At 41.6% G+C, this 17,756-nt stretch overlaps 1 protein-coding gene across 1 annotated transcript in view; it reads right to left on the bottom strand.

Annotated features, from left to right (window-relative positions):
* KIF26B (kinesin family member 26B) overlaps positions 1 to 17,756 on the bottom strand; it is a 280,513-nt gene that overhangs the window by 190,966 nt on the left and 71,791 nt on the right. The window contains exon 2 of the mRNA XM_031059730.1: positions 1,095 to 1,628. Coding sequence (XP_030915590.1) covers positions 1,095 to 1,628 — 534 coding nt within the window. The remainder of the gene's footprint in view (positions 1 to 1,094; positions 1,629 to 17,756) is intronic.

Here is a 17,756-nt window from a genome sequence, read left to right as displayed (position 1 = left end):
TTCAGCAGAGCATAAATCTACAAAAGCATTAAGTCACATATTTTCCAGATAAAATAATTGTACTTTATTTCTGGTTTTACCCAGTTTGCTTTGCTGCATGACAATATCTTAATGCTTATGAATAACATCGCCTTTTTTCTGGCTATAATGTCAGTTAGTCATACTAATAAAAGTTAAATATTAATTTAGGGATCTATCTTGCAATATGTTCATAATTTAGTAGAAAGACCAACTTCCAAAGTTATTTACGTGCCTAAGGAAGCTAACTGGGACATTTGTGAGAACATGTGAAGAACAGGCTTACAGCACAATCTGCAAGTGCTTGGGTACTCTGAAAACCCCCCAGCTGCAGTTAGGTGTGTCAGAAAGCCCACCTCCTGTCACACAAAAAAGCTTCCTCTGTGCCCTCTGGCGTGGATGGGTTCTACAGGTACTTACGGGTGTGGTGTGCTAGAAAACAACAGACCAAAGAGGAGAAAAAGAACATGCTGAAAAGTACATGAAAACCTCCCAGAACTGCTAGGATCTGGAGATTACTGGACCCATTGAACCTGCTGGCATCAAGAATGTAGGCAACTTAAAACATGTCAGAGAAGTTAGTGTCTGCTCCACGTACCCAAATGAGCACACACACAGAGGATGGAATAAAAGATCATCTGGATCCTTCCTGAATACCAGCTCAGAAATCACTGGTGCACTAGTGTCACTTTCCTCTTGGGAGTAACCAAGTGTGGCTGGCTCCCAGCTGTTGCTCTGAGTATTTTGAGTGAAAGTAACTGAGGACTGTATGAGTAAATAATTGAAAATACTGTATGATTAGTTGTCTGCCATTTAAAACAACAGCTCCGTTCTGCTATCAGTAAAAGCTGAATTCATAGAAGGTATTCTCATGAATATTGCTTTTGATCTGTGTCTCCCCCAGCTCAATCCCCTATCAGGGAGACACCGATTTACAGCACTCCCTGTCCTAGTGCTCACTTACACAGGTGGCTCAACTCCTACCCCACAGGACCAAACAGTGTTAGGATGCCCCTGCCAGCTTAGTGGGAAGGAAACAAGTATTGTTTCAAGCACAGTTACTTGAAAATACTTACTTGGTAGGGGTAGAGAGTGACTCCATTTGTTCTTGACAAAGACCAGGTGCCGTCAAGGTACTGGTGGGCCTGGATGGCCACAGAGTTGAGAACATTACCATTGCTGGGGCTGGTGGCCATTTGAAAGCTGACCTTGGCTTGGTGTCCAGGAGAGCCATTTTTTTTCTCCACCCCATTTCCAATTCCTAGACTGTTGGGTTTTCCACTGTGTTTGTTGGCAACAAAGCCTGTGTAATTGGATGGAGCATAAGGAGCAGGCACGTATGCCCAGTCCCTGGGCTGCAGGCTGCCCATGTGCCGGGGACTCACCAGCGTGGGGACATTGGAGAGAGGTGGGGGAGAGCCTGGTGAGGCATCGTAATGTTCTGAGTTGGCAGCTTGCTCCAAGGTCAGCACCATCTGAATGGCCTCTTGCTTCAGCTGGTTCAGGTGTGTGGCACAAACATCACATCTGTTGTCCTTCTCGTTCCAGGCCTTACGAATGGTATTGGGAACTTGGAGCTTCTCGTGAATCACCGAAGAGAAACCTGGGTCCTAAAAATCAAACAGAGGAGGGTAAGGGGGGACAGGAGAGAAATGTTTAACCACAGTCACCACAGTGAAACATTATAACTGCATTTCAAAAGCAAATTTATGAGATAAGCTTAGAATGCAAACAAAGGCCATTAGATATAGTCAACATATGCCAGCAGCAGAGCTGAACAAAATTGAGAAACTGGATTGTGTTGGAAAGGAAAAATTCTTTTACTGATAAGTGGCAAATATTATAAATCCACTGCAAGCTTCAATGCATGGCAGAGAAAAGGAATTAACCTGCTTCACACCACTGCACCTAATTTCTGGCTTGAATGAAATCTGCTCTTAGTTACATAGGTGAGATTAAGAGCAACTCCACTATAGCCAGTGGACTTGTTGCAAGGTTCACAAATCCATCTACTCATCAACCTCAGCTTTTGGTATTCAGAAAACCCCAGAAATACTCTGCAACAAAAATTTAACACTTCAAAGACAGCAGAAAAAAGAAAATAAAAAGTAACACCACTCTCTCAAAAATCCTTTTCAGAATTCAAAATAGATAGATAGCTGATCAAGTCATTTACCAAGGACACACTTTCCAGCCAAAAAAAAAAAGAAAAAGGAAAATGAAAACAAATCACCTTTTTGTTAATGAAAGTTCTAGCACTATTTGGAGTATCTGCTGATAACATCAAAGTAAAGATTTTCTTTAAAAAATACAACATGTATAGAGTTAATAATCTGTAAAGAATTGTTTTCTTGTCTGAAAGCATAGTTCTGATGCAAAACCACATACTCAGGTTTAAAGCCTCTTGTCTCATAGCCTTACCTAGTGGGTAGATATTTGAACATCAGTGGTGCTGCCCACAGGGCAACATGCACCCTGATCTGAGTGCCATCACTGAAGTGCAAATTGTGAAGCCAAACAGCAATCTTAAAGCAGGCTTGTCACCAAATTGGCCTGGTTCTTACAGTATCACACAGTTTTAGAAACAGCAATGATATGTGCACAGAGCAAAAAGTGACAGTTATTTGATGGAAATATTTCTTCCAATTTTCACACCACATTCCTGTGGTTTTACAGATCAGGCAGGACAGACTTCACCTGCCCCTCCCTAATTTTTAGAGACTTACTGGTGGATTTTTTTTTGAGTAGTCAAAAAGTTTTTAAATCAAGAGTATTAGAGTATTTTTTCTCTTCACGTTTGTGGCTTTAACAGCTTTAGCAGCAAAATCAGAGAGTCCATGTCTGTGTGAGGGAAAAAAACCCACAAATAGACAGCACTCTTATCAAGTAATTAAGTAATTTGATGAACTCCATGCATTGAGATAGACAAATTTCATGTCTTGATAGTTTGGCTGTGCTGGGAAAGTGGATAGGGTGTATAATATAGAGAGGGAGAGAATTCATTGGTAGAGGGTCATATTCATTATGATCCATCTTTATTATAGACTCAAGCATTTTATTTTCACTGTTTAACTACCGTGAACAGCTCCTCAGCATGCAGTGATTAATTGATTCATAAATCACAGAGCCTCCTTATGCACAGCAGCAAAAGAGCAGTTCCAGCCACAGAAGCCCAGGAGAGTCATATAAGCTGATGGGAAACAACAGGAGGCTGAGGTCTGACGCCTCAAGCTGGTCATTTCTATTCCACACACAAAGGGGGTCAGAGCACCAAAGTGTGTCAGGAAGGCAAGAACTGGATTCTGCACCAACCCTTCCCTTCAGGAAAGGGACCAGTGGAAATCAGGGGGAAAAAACAGGATGCAAAACATGTCAAATCATATTTTCCATCCCAGACCATAACTAGGTCAACAGATCACATCAGATATAGGCATCCACTCCATGATGCCAGGTGTGCCAGGAAATGATTCTCTATTTTCCCCATAATGAGCTAGACAAAGTTGCCTATATAGTTGAAGTGAGGTATGAGTCTTCAGGCTGCTCCACATCAGTGCAGGAAAAATCCTTGCCAGCTCTTCCTTCTGCTAGCAAGTGCCACAGAGGTGGTTGCTGTTCTTTGAAAGTTAACTTCCCCAAAGCAACTGGGCTTGGACCCAGGTAATTATATAAAACATTCAGATCCAGCAGCAGTTGGAACATGGAAATTTCTGGATACTGTGATAAATATTCCAAGGAAATAAAGCCTTCTCTAACATAAGCAAATGTCAGCGTGATATAAATATTCAAGTAGCACACCAACTTTAAAGAGTGCTGGACAGCAGTGAATTCAGCTTCATCTCAGTGTTAAAACAAACATCAGATCGTTCTGTGATACAACAATAAACACAGAGAGAGAGGGAGGGAGAGAAGAAGGCAGACTATTCTCCTCAGGAGCAGAAAGAAGAAACAGGCACAACCTGAATTGATTACTCCCAAGATTGGCCTACTAATCTATCATAATCTACTAGATGGATAGCTCAATACTGGATCCAAATCTGGGATATGAAACAGAAAAGTCTATGGGACGGCAAATGATTTTGGATAAACTCAGTTTCCAGAAGGACATTAGTCATAGTTTGTTCTCAAAACAAAACTGATAGAGCCTAGAGAGTTTACTTCCTTATTCTGCACTAGGCAGCTCTACTATGATTTCACAGAAGTGGCTGACAGCCTTACAAAATGTCTATCAGGGAAGAGGCCACAGCTGAACAACCCTTATACCCTTGCTCAAAGAGCATATACTTGCTGTTTCTGTATTTCCTCTGCAAACAATCATCTGCACACATTCCCTCAAGAATACTTATCAGTTCAATAACCAATATCTTGTCCCATACAAAAGTGATTGGCAAGCCTCACTGGATAAATGCTTTGAGTCAGCTGCACAGAGCAGCAGGAGCTCAAAAAGGTTATAATCTCCAGTGAAACATGTGAGGTCTAAGAAACTCCACACTCCATGGCACAGGAGCAGATTTGGTGGTGAAATCTGAGGCTGACACTGAAAATACCATTTATATTTTGGCACTCATTTCCAGTCCTGATGGAACAAAGCATAGTGACACTGAAAACTGAAACAGAACTTTTAAAATCGCAAGAGAGTTTGCTTTGAGTTCAGGGCAAAGGTTCATGATGGTTTCTCTTCTGGCTGCAATGTTGGGTTCACCCAACTTTAGTATAAACAGCATTACTGTAAACTTCTATTCCTATAATAAACAAATGAAGGCATGTAAGAGGTCTGAAAGCTTCAGGAGATCAGCCACAACACAGAGCATTGCATAAATGCACGAGGCAAGCAGCAAACTAAACAGAATGTACACTGAGCTATTCTGCAAGAAGCCTTTTCACATTACCTTTGAGTCCTCAAGGTCAAGTAAACACCAAGATAGTGACTAATCTCTTGTCTTTGCTCCTGAACTAAAAACCCACATGGGAAAGAAAGAAGATGGAAGGAAATTTTCTATGTTAGAGACCTATCATAGATGAGCTAAGGAATTCTTTTTTTACCCAGTGAAAACACACACAGAGAATGGGCACTAGTTAAGAAACACTGAAGGACACAGACAGCTCAACCAGGGTAAATGCAGTCCTGACTTCATGGGAGAAAAGGAACTGCATGATTATTGTATGACAAGGTAAAGCAGAAGCATCCTCCACCTCTTTCATACCCCTTCATAAATCTGCACCTTGCTGTATAGTGTTCAGAGTGTTCTAACTCCATCACTACAAAAGCAGATGACAAAGAGAATAAATCCTTTCCTTCCTGCCACCCAGCTTAGAGCCCATCTTCCTCAAGAGGGAAAGCAAACAACCACTTCTAGCATGAAGAACCCTCTATTTCACACATACATTTACACAAAGCTCACAGGCAGATGCAATGAAAGCACGACGAGCTTTCATTGGACACAGAGACAGACAAGAAATAAAATGAACAACCTGCACTTTTACATGTTACATGGAACCTAGCTGATCATAGATTCATATACAAATACCTCATACACATCCTCCTCTTCTGCAAGCATACAGCAGGCAGATACTAATATAGATCATGCTCACTAAGATATTTTTTTTTTATTTTTTTGGTCAATGACAGCCTATGCAAGTTAGACGTGGTAGCCTTACATCATTACCTCAGAGAAAAATCAAACATACAATGGATCTCCAGATCTTGAACAAATTGTGTTCTTCAACACCAATATTACTCATTGCTCTTCACAGAAAGACAAAGCAGACAATACTAACTAAATCACAGAGGCCAGCTTCTGCTTGAAGATGCTCACAGAAGACTCAGGGAGTTCTTTTGTTTCTGAAAGGGTCCATGCAGAAATGACTGCTGGTATGTAATCCATCACACAAGGTAAGGGGAGAGGTAGAGGAAAGCAATAATCAAAGTTCTTCCCAGGAAGGAGTTTGTTTTCCAGATTCTCCCACTCCACAGGCCGGGTGTAGAAGGACTAATTAAGAAACCTCAGTAGGAGGGAAGCTTTACCCTGATTTTAAAAAAATCCATATTATTCCATGACTGTGCAAACATTTCTGCTCTAAACACAATCCTGTTAGTCAACAGTTGTTCTCTATGTAGGAAAAAAGGAGGAGGGAGGGGAAAAAGAAAAAAGGAAAAAAGAAAAAATATTTTCCATTCTCCTTTCTCTCTTGAGGACGTACTTTACAGCTAAATAAAGAGATTATACTTGTAATTTACTTTACATAGGCACTTAGGCTATTGTCCAAGTGACTCTGCATCCTAACTTAAACACACCCTATCCTCTTCTAGGCTACATTTGAGAGATTTTCTGTTTGCAACATTCCAGAGCCCAAACAGTTGAAAAAACAGCTCCTCGTTATTACAATGGCACCATTTCTGTTAAAGCAAAAGTAAGTCCAAATATACTGAAGTCGGTGGGAGGTTTTCTTCAAATAAGCATCACAGGATATACTATGACTCTAAATTAGCAGCACTGCACCATCAAACTGAGCTGGGAGCTCTTGGATAAAAATCAGTTCACTTCATTCAGTAAAGACTGAATCATCTGAATTATTTCAGTTGGCGGGATCTCCGCTAGCACAAGTGGTTGTTTGGTAAGTAAAAGCCAAGGTTGCACATGGGCAAGACCAAGGGGGCAGTAAAATAGCCTCCCTTGTTCTATTGCTCTGTACACAACAACTGACACTTTCTCTGGGCAAGACCATACTCCTTATCCTCCCTGCCACAGAAGTCACCCCTCACATCCAGCATGGCACCTTCAAATAAGCCATCCATTATCACTCCCAGCTGAGCAAATGAAACCATCTCCTCCACTAGAAAATAACATATTTTACTCTCTTCCTCCTGAAACTCTCTCCTTTCCCTAGCAGCAACATTCCCCACTGTTACTCCATGTTGAGGACAGTAGAGAGAGTAGTCATAAGGAAAGTACAGCAGAATAAGAAAAAGCCTTTTTACATTAGCCTGTTTCCAGAAAGCCCTTGTAAAAGCACTCTCTTACCAACTGCAGTAAAACCTCAGCAGTATTATTATGCCTCACCTCTTTAACTACTGCCATTCTTGTCTGTCAAACTTCAACATTCTGCTGCTGACTTGAGCCTTTCGTTTCAAAAAGGCAATGAGAGTACACTCTGTCCTACAGTCAGTATCTCCAAAACACATCTGGGAGACCAGCTCTTTTCAGAAAGAGGGGGAATTCAAAAATGAAGTCTTAATCCTGTCTGGTGTAACCCTCGCAACATTTGTATTTCAAGGTGTTTTTCTTGAGCTGGCACATACAACTGACATTTGGACTTCTATAATTTAACACTTGTCAGTACTAACCAGCCACTCTGCAGCCAGAAAAATGTGTTCATTTGGTTTAGGCAGTTTTCTTATCTGAAAGAGACAGAAAGTCTGAGCAGGGCTCACCTTACAAACTCACAGCAGCAGGAAGCAGAAGACAGAAAACCCTGGGAAAATAGGAGGATTAAAAATGGGACAGAAAAAAGAGGAGGAAAAAAAAACCAAAAAGTGTTTTCTAATTGCTCCATGGACTGGCTCATGGCTTTGCTGACGGATCAGCACTGATGGACCTACAGCTGTACACATCTGGCACGCAGGTGTTTGTGTTAGCATTCGAAAGCCAGGCAGCAGCCAGATTTTTAATTGGGCTGGGAAGAAGAGATGAAACAGCAGCAGGAAAATCTAAATACACATTCAGTGGTGCAAATCCAAGTCTTGACCAAAGAGCTCTGCTATGCAGTTGTCTAGAGCTCTGCTACATCTCTTGCCACGCCATAATAGGGTCTCCTGGAGGGAAAATTCTTCTACAGTTATGTGGCAGACAAACTCAGCTGTTTGTCAGTATTTGGGGCAGTATTTGTCAGCACCCTTTTGATAGAACAAAGAATAGAAACAAACTCAGAATTGCAGATACCTCAACCCTTATGCGAGAAAAAGCAGCAGCTCTATTCTCCCTTCTTAGCATTCCACTTTCCTGACTGGGTATGGAAAGATTGCATTTGCTTTCTTAGCCACCAGAGCACACTATGTGCTTGTGTTCAACTGATTGTTCACCTTGATCCCCTGGTACTTTTGCGTATCATTGCTATAAGCAATTTAGTCTCATGCATGGAGCCCAGATGTATTTCAGAAGCATTTTTGCTCAGGTTTCCAGTCACCTCTCAGAAATCAGTGGCTATTGTTACCTCTTCACACAGCTGAGGTCCAGCCACAATTTTGACCCAGCTATTGTCAGGACTAGATGCTTTCATGAGCTTACAAACTGTTAGCCTTATTGCCAAATGTTACTCTCACTCCTCATCATAGTGGCAGATATTATACCTTTTTTATACTTTTATAAAATCCCTCCGATGCCATTCACAAAGACTTTGTTCTGTGCAGTTGATATCCTTTTATTTCCCTTTCAAGCTCATCTGGGATAAGCATAAAGCATGACTGACCTATGATTACATGGGCCAGACATTTTAAAATACTGGAATAACATTAGCTTTTCTTTGACCCTTTTAAAACTCTCTATTATTAGAAGCCTTGATGAACATCTAATCAACAGATCACTTGAACCTCTTTGAGTAACCAGGCTACAGTAGCAATTCTTGTTCTGACACACACCAAACTTTCAAAGTTCAGCTTGCTTTTCCTGAGAGGAAAGCATTAGAGATCTTTAACAAATGCCAGCACTGAGCCACTATTGACACAGTAACCAGTGACTTCTCGAAAAGCTGTCATACCTGAAGTGGGGTAACTAAATGAGAAGGTCAGGACAGTATTTGTGACACCTATATGCTTACTGTTCCTCTGATATAAGAGGTTTGTGGCAAGCTAAACCACTTGTAACTGCTTTTCAAACATGAGAAACATTTATTTTAAGCAAACAATCATTAGAAAGATTATTGTGGGGTTTATTCGATGATTTAGCAATCTCTAAAGAACTATTCAATATGTAAAATTTTGTAAACAAATCCATTCAGCTTCAGCACATCTACAATTGACAGGCATCAGAGAACCAAAACCTTTTGCTCCTCTTCAGCTAACTTTTGTATCCTGCTTTTTTAAACCATTTACGCAGTTCACTCTTATGCTCTTCTCTCCTCCCTGAAGAGCATTATTATTTTTAAATTGCATGCAAGACCACTGTTTTGGAAGGGAAGAAATAACCAAAATAAAGAAAAAAGTCAATAGATTGATACAGTTGTTGGTGGGGGTAAAGAACTTTGCCTTTGCAAAATTTCCTTTTTATTTTGGGTTATTGTGCTCTTCTGTTTAAGTCACCTGACTTCTGCAAAGAATATTGCCATTTTGTCCACTTCACACTGAGGTTCCAATGAGGTGCAGCAAAGCTACTTTTCATTCATCTTGAACATGCTCTCCTCAAGCAACACTCCTTCAGGTTCCCTTTTCCAGTTTCTTTTCTGCTTCTATCAGATTTCTGCCCATCTCAGCTTGACTGGAGAGGAGTTGGGAATGTCAAAGATATGGATTGATTAGAATTTAAAGCACTGCAAGTCTTAGTACAGAACTAATCGTGGACAGTTAAAACCTGAAGAGTTGCAGTTTAACAGGGCCATTTGAAATTCACACTTTTAAACTGATCTTCATTCATGTCCTTGATCATGAAAACTCCAAACAACCCATGAAATCGTAATCTCAGCAAGTAGAAGTAAATTTCTGCCCACTTTATTCAAATCATATAGAGCTTATCTGCATGCCACCTAGGAAACAAGAAAATAAATATTGTTCCTTACCAAGGGAAAGAAGATCACAAAGACAACTTCACAATAATGATGAAGCCTCTCCCATGCACATTCGCAGTCAGAGCACATGAAAAACTGAAATGTATTTGCCTCTTCTCTGTTTCAGCTTTGCATTAGATAGATAACATTGCTAAGAAAATCTAATTTGGAAATAGGGATGAGTCTCTTCTCTGCGCTGGTTCTCAAATTCTTGTACATGCAGAGCATTCCAAGCTGCACAGAATCCTGCACCTACCACTCAGTGGCAGTCACAGCTCACACTAACATTGTTGACTGGGGACTTCCATCAGCTTTTTATCTCAACTGAGCCAAACGTGCAACTCAGTACTCACAGAGCTGTTACAAGCCTTCTTTAGAAGTTCCTTCATGGGAATGCACCCAGGATCAAGCAACTAGGCCTAGAGAAAGCTGGAGGGTTAGTTAAGAGATCTTGAGATGCTGAGAACTGTCCTAAGATGACTGTACAATCCTTTAGACTACAGAAGAAAAAGACAAAATACCTACTTAAAGCTGATGGTGAGACTGGAAGGGGGCAAAGGAAGGAGAGAGAAGAAATCGAGGTAACGACCTTTGAAATAATTTTTTTCTCCCAATTTCTGACACAAGCACCTTTAAAGTCTGTTGATGGGGCAAACAATTGCTGACCTAGAAAGAAGATCACAGCTTTCCTATCAATGAGCTCTATGCCACCCTGCTTTCCCAAAAGACTTTCTGCTATTTTGCTATGTATTTTGGATGGACAGAAGTTGCATGAGAGCATCCGGTAAGCAACGCTGAGGTTTGACACCACCTGTCTGAAACATCCTCCCTGACACATACCAGGCCTGCAGTGGGCTGCTGCTCTAAATAGTGGCCACATACCAGGTACTGACAGGCACTTGCTCCACAGGCAGCCCCAGTCCCCTGCTGTCTAGCCATACAGGCTCTCAGAGTCTTACTGCCAAATCTTTCCCCTTCAGCAACATTTGGCCTGGTATCATTATCACCTCCTTCTCACCCCAAGCCATTCACCCACAGAAGGGCTGTTCTGCTTCCCTCTGCATCAGGACTCTGCAAACTCTCATCCAAGATCAAACTACCTTTCAGTGACTCAGCCTGTTGGAAATCCCCTTTTTACCTCAGAGAGGGAAAAGCACCACCATCCTGTTCCTTTCCTGCCAGCAATACAATGGCCAAGCTCCCTTCCTGGCTTGCACAGCCTTTTGGAGTCCAGCCTCAGGCTCACCAGGCTTATCAGGTGCACAGCTCCCCAACGCTGCAGGTACCCTCCAACCCTTCTCCTGCCCCTCTGCTGTGACACCACCTCACTCTGCACGTGAATCCCAGCTCAGGTTAATTGACACCATAATCACCACTTTGGGTGTACATCTTATTATTTGGGGTTTTTTTATTAGCACTTGGGTTTGTTTTTATTGATACTGTGAACTGAGATAAGAAAAATCCCAGAGTAACCCAGTGAAATTTAATTTTAACAGTTTTACACTATCTCAGTGTGAGTTATGTTTGGTTGTGAAAGCTCTTCAGCTTTGATGTAATACCAGACAGTAACCAGATATAGACTTGTATTTATAGTTGTTCCACTATCCACTACCACAGTTATATTAAGACCTTGTTAATGATCTAGTTATCAAATTGTCTAATTATGGTTTTGTCAATTTCTTTTGTGCACATGAAATCACTTATAACTACTGTCTGTGATCCCTGGAACACCTAAAATGAGGTGTAACATCAAAAACTTCTCTTTGGAAGTGAAATTTGTAAATGCATGTACACTTCTTTTATCAATTCTGATCTCATCATATTCTACAGATATTCTCCTATACAACAGTTTAGATATATTGATGTCATTTTTATGCTTGCAGAAAATATTACAGACATATGAAAACAAACAAAAATGCACCAGAAAAGTTAAAATCTACCTCTGAGGGTGTTATGTGCCCCTAACTCCATGCAGCCAAGTCTAAAAGCATTAGAGCAGCCATGAAAGAATATTTATTCCACCTAGGATACAGGGCAAGAGGCAGGAGCACACCTCAGCTTTTCAGCTGGGAATAATTTCATGAGCAAAGTTGTTTTCAGATTTCCACTCCAGTTGCAAGATCAGCTTATATTTTATTAGCACAGTATAAATATTTGTAATATGCCGAGGGGAAGAAAGAGAAAAAAACAAAATCCTGCAGAAACTCCTAAAAGTAACACGACTATGAACTACTCTCAGGGCAAACTGAGTAACTCTGCCACGACTCCCTTACAAACAGCATGAGGACAAACTGCCGTGCACAGGACACCTTTTCTCAGGCAAAGCTCTTTTCTCCAGCCTTGGGGTAGCTGCACTGTTCAGCCATGCCAACACACATGGCAGAAAGTGTGTTATGACACACAGCCTGTTTTTCTTAAGTCTGCTGCAAACATACCTGCTAAATTTCATTACACTATGTCAGTGTGTGACTTTCTACCCAAACTATAAACTCATGTGTATACTTCAGCATATGCTTCAGCTCCAATTCAGCAGACTCTGCCTGCATCTGCTGAGGCAGGAATTGCACAGGTTTTGGTATTTTGTGCCAAGAGGAGGTGATAGAGTCTGGCTTTGAGGGGCTGGTGAGTGCAGGAAGATGTGTGGGGATGACAAGAAGCTGTGGTCAGGATGGAAGCTGTCGGGCTGCTGAGTGTGGCTTTACATGACAAGAAGAGAGCTCCAACTTCACTCACCATGGTTTTGCAGAACCTGCATTTGGCTGCTTCTGTGCCAAGTGATCCAGAAGGCACCTACTACACCGGCACTGACCCAAGCTGATGCAGCTGTGTGATATAAGGTTGCCCTGAGGGAAGGTACCAGCCTGGGTCCAGAGGCTGATGAGCCCATCTTGGCTGCCAGGCTTCTGGTGAGGTGGGTATAGAAGAAACCTTCATGAATCTGAAGCCAACTGAAGTAGGTATAGGGTACAATATGATCCTGTGGGCCACAGACAGCCCCCTGAGACCACTGCTGCTTCTGGACACTCACAGCCAGAAGAAAGCAACATGGTCTAACATTTACCACCGTGCTTCTTCAGGCTGGTAAGTGCTCTATTTCAAGATATTTCTTTACAGACAGATTAGGAGAGTTTTGGAGTACAGCTAATAACCTACTGTTGTTGTAACCTATTAAAAAAAAGAAAAACACAAACTCAAAAATTAGGCATTGTTTCAGTGCAGAACTATTGGGTTTGTTCAAAATTAGTCACACTGTGAAACCCTAGGTTGCCACAGCCTGTATCTCATCCTCTGCACCCTCACAGTCCCAAGCAATTCAAATGGTGAAGGATGCAACAGGGCTCAGCTGGAAAGAGTTCTCACCAAGGTCTCAATGAAAGCATTCACAGCTGAAGGAGGCCAAGCACTCCCCTCCCCACATCCATTCACTGGGAACAGAAGCCTCAAGCCCTTGCTGAGGGACCACAGGGGACAGGCACATAATGAGCCCTCACTGCCAAACGGCTCAGTGTTGCTGGCCCCCCATGACACCGATCTACAAGTGTGGGCTGCAAACATGTCCAACCCATTCCCACCACAGCTCACGCTCTGTCCTGATTAAGCTGACTGCTGACAAGCCCAAGAGGGGATCAGCCTCTTGACTTGTGTGGTCTGATGAAAGCTAAGATTACAAATCTTTTTCCAAATAGTCCCCAAGTGAGCCACACACAAAAACAAAATAGGAGGGGAAAAAACTTCCAGTAGAGGCTGGTAACATTAGCCAGCCTTAAACAAAAATACAATGTACCTCAAGTTACAGTTTCAGATGAAAAGCTCTCTAACCATGAGGAGCAGTATGGATTTCCAACTTCTGTAAAGACTAAAAGACTGTGCTCATGACTTCAGACTAACATAGGACTTCTTGTGCACCCAGTCACAGCATTATCAATAGAGAAATGGGAATTATATCTGAATGAACAAAGCTAAGAATTCTAGAAACAATCACTGCCACTATGACACTGCTCTTCCCTCTCCCCTCTCCCCTCTCCCCAAGGGCACCTCCCACAATTAATCTACAGAGTAACTCTCTAAATCAAGTTCCACATTTACCCACTACTGATTTAGGTCTTAGATTCAGAAATCAAACCCAATTAAAGAAAATCTAGACATACCTTCTAAAATAAAAACCATTTACAATTAGCAGAGTAACCCAATGGCCTCTTAAAGTACTTTCTACAAATTTCAGCAACCACTGATTAAGTAAATACATTTTAAAATCTACATACATGCATAATTCATGCAACCTGAAAAAAAAATCTTATTTTTGTTATTTATTGACAAACCAACATCTGGATTTAGATTTTTTTAAAAAACAGCTAAACAAACAAACAAAGGCAAGTGTGTTAACATCATCTGAGAAAGACGTTTCAAGGAAAACAGTGCAAGGAAGGGGGAAACAAGGAGTTGTTATTTTACTGGCTTAAATTTATTTTTGTCTGAATAGCTGAAAGCTACAAAAAGAAAACAATTGTGAGAAAACTCTCCTACCACTGCATTACCTTATTTTCCTTAGTTTCATTTCCAGAGCTTGGTTCTCATTTTACTACTAGTCTCTATCTATCTCTCATATACAACTTCACTCCTCCTGATCCAGAGATTATTCTTCTCTGGAGGAGATGAGGCACAAGCTAAGAAGCATAATGAATTACCTGAGGAGCATAATTTGAATTACCACCAAATCTCACTATTTCTAGTGCTGGAGCAGAAGAGCTGTACTGAGATGGAGATAAGACTGAGAGGAGGCTGAAGGAGCCTGAGCAGGTCAGCAGTGAGTAAAGGTGCCACTGTGGTTTTAGGCCAGATTCCCAAAGCCATATGAAGAATTTGCAGCCAGGTCCCATAGCAGTGTCTGCATCCCAGACCTTGGTGCCTACAGCCCTTAGATAAACCATGAGGAGCAGCAGGGACTCTTGAGCAGTGACACCTGGCAGGGAAGCAAACAACCTTGCAAAGAAAAGCTGCCAAGCATGAGGTTGTTTATTGCAGGTCTAAGCTCCAGAGCTATTCTGCCAGGATCATTAGATCCTCCCAGACTGCTAAGGCAGCTGGACCATTCTCTCCACACAGCTGCACCCTTTAGGCCACACCACTCAGCAGAGGAGCCTCCTGGGGTTTAAAACCCCCATCTCCTCAGAAACTGCATTGTCCACCTTCATGCATGGCAAGATAAGACACAGTCTCTATGGTTCTTGCAGAAGGTGTGCTGCTGAGCAGCCATCCCTTGCGGCCCCAAAATCCAGCCAACTGCAGCAGATGGGAAAAGAGAAAAAGAGAAAGAAGCACCACCAAGTAATTCATATACTACAAAAATGAAAGGAATTGTCCATTGTCAGCCCTTCTACTCAGGACCTGAGCAAAAGTTAGAGAGTGCCCGGCAATAACTCACTCTAAGTTTGTATTTACTTTTTCTTATGAGCAGGTAACACAGGCAGAAGAAGCCTAGAATACTACAGTACTCAAGCTAGCAAGAACACGAGCTGTGTGCCATAGGAAGAACAAACTGCATTTGCAAGGAAGCTGCATGCAAGGACCTGATTCCTACATGCCAACAGACCACTTTGGAAGCACACAGTGGGCGCACCTAGTACATTGTAAAGTGGAGTAGATTTTTTGTCACCCATACTTCAATTCTGCAGATGGATACATAGTGTCACTGCACAATCAAATTATTTGACATTTTTGATTACAAACATTTTAGCTGTCTTTGCAGCTATTTGTACAGTTTGATATTAATAACCAGAACTGTGGCTCCAGCTCACAGTATCTGTCTGAACTTATTTTATCATCAACACTACACAAGCTACATATAAGGTCTTCCAGGGTTTTCCAGATGTGATACTACAACACTGGGATCTTTTGGTTTTATTAATGTTTACAGAGTCCCCATTGAGGACCAGTGATTACCAAAGGGACTGGCAGTCTGGAGTTACTGGGAAGTTCAACTCCCCCTCCCTCCCCTAATTTTAAATGCTTTTCGTGTTCTCAACTAAACCCTGCATTTAGTATTATAATTTAACTTGCTCTCCCAAGTTACCATCCACAGAATGTTTTCTGGCATGATCACAAAATTTCACAAGAGACCTTTTCTGGCATCCACTTCTGTAGCATTTTCTGAATTTATTATGCAAAACTTAAGGGACATGGAAAAGGGAAGGATTACAGAGACATCAGTTGGTATCCAGTGCAAATATAACTAAAGAAATCTGACACATGCATGTATACATTCAGAGTTTTTATGGCTTTTTTAAAAAATAAACATTGAATACACCCCTTACTAAGTTCATTTTATTTCTAGGAAGAATTATACCTGCACAGCTAGAAGATTCTACACCATCTTCCACAACAGATGTGAACCTCTCATTCCCCACCCAACCTTCTGCCCCTGTTCCCAGCCAGGCTTTGTACGAAATCGGTTTCACACTTATACTTGGCAGCAATGCCAGACATATCAGACACATAAGGTGTTTGCAGGCCTTTTCCACACAAATAAGCACTGAATGCCTCTGTCCTGAACTTTATTATGGCTAGTTTCCTCATGCCCATGTTGGTATTTTTAAAAAATCTACACAGAAAAGTGCTTTTGCTATTTAACAGCATATAAAGTCAGCTCTCCAAGGGCAATAAAAAAGAAATATCAAAGGTTTGAAGACAGCCCAAGTTATTTCTATCAATGACATTTAGAAGTGTTTTTAACTTCAAGATGAAATTTGCAACACAATGAATTAATAATTCTGACCCGTTCTTGCAAAATCGGTCCCAAACAGAAATTGCAAAACCATGCATTTCATATACTGCACTCACCCAGGTCCCCAGTTCTGGCTCATCCAAGAGTACTTGTAGACTCTTCAGTAAGAGAAGCAAAGAAACAGCATCACAGAACAGCCGAGTTTGGAAGGGACCCCTGGAGGTGATCTCTATACAACCTCCTTGCTCAAGTAGAACTGCCTGAAAAACAGACTGCTGAGGACCAGGTCTGGTCCAAACAGCTTTTGAACACCTCCAATGGACTCCACAACCTCTTTGTGCACTGACTGGAGTCAGTGCTTAGTCGCCTGCATGGTGAAAGTGTTTCCTGATGTTCAGATGGAAGCTCCTGACATTTTTCCTCATTTCTTTTGGAGCAATCCAGATCTGAGTGGGCTACAGTACCTGGCAGGACAGATGTTCAAGTCACCGTCTGGGACATGATTGCTAGAGATTCCCATCTTTGTACACACACATCACAGCAACCACTTTTCAAAGTCCTTCTCCTTTACTTCCTCAGATGAGGGAATCCTCAAGGATTCCTTTACAGTGACAGAGCAGAAATCATCTACTGTACATGTACAAACTGGGCTCAGATCTCGTATGATCAAGTCTACTGTCAAATACATGGTGGCACACTGCAGGAGCAAATGTGCAGAACAGTGCCCTGCAGCCCTGGGACATGCTTTGCCTGGGTGGGAAGCAACTATGGTCCTGCTGACAGATTTGGGACACTGCCTGAAGTCTTAAGCCTATTCTTGATGCAATGCATTAAAACGTCTTTAGGTCTCATCTCAGGAAAGTGATTCCTATGTCACATTTCATTTGCAGATTTAGTACATCACTCATGAGATGAATCCATGAAACAGGTTGCCTAAGTCACTATGAGCAGTGTCTAAAACAGAAAGAATTTTTTAGGGTAAAGTCACAGTCTGCAACCCAGTGCTTCTTCATGTAGCCAAACAAGGCTGTAAAGGGACTTATTTGAGCCATAATGGCTTTATGAGTGTGCAGTAACTTACAGAAATGTCCCTTTGCCTTCTACAAAGTTCATTTAATTTTAAAACAAGTCTAAAAACAGAAGTAAATAGTATAAGAAACAGCCCAGATGACAATTTTAAATGGTATCACAGCACTCCTATGTGCAGAAAAATCCCATGTGAGGGAAATGTGTGTCACAGCTACCACAGAGCTGTACAAAGGCC

This window comes from Geospiza fortis, unplaced genomic scaffold (genome assembly GCF_000277835.1).
Source record: "Geospiza fortis unplaced genomic scaffold, GeoFor_1.0 scaffold41, whole genome shotgun sequence".
NCBI classification, from domain to species: Eukaryota; Metazoa; Chordata; class Aves; order Passeriformes; family Thraupidae; genus Geospiza; species Geospiza fortis.
Note: the sequence above shows the minus strand (reverse complement) of the source record. Positions and strands in the feature narration are given on the sequence as shown.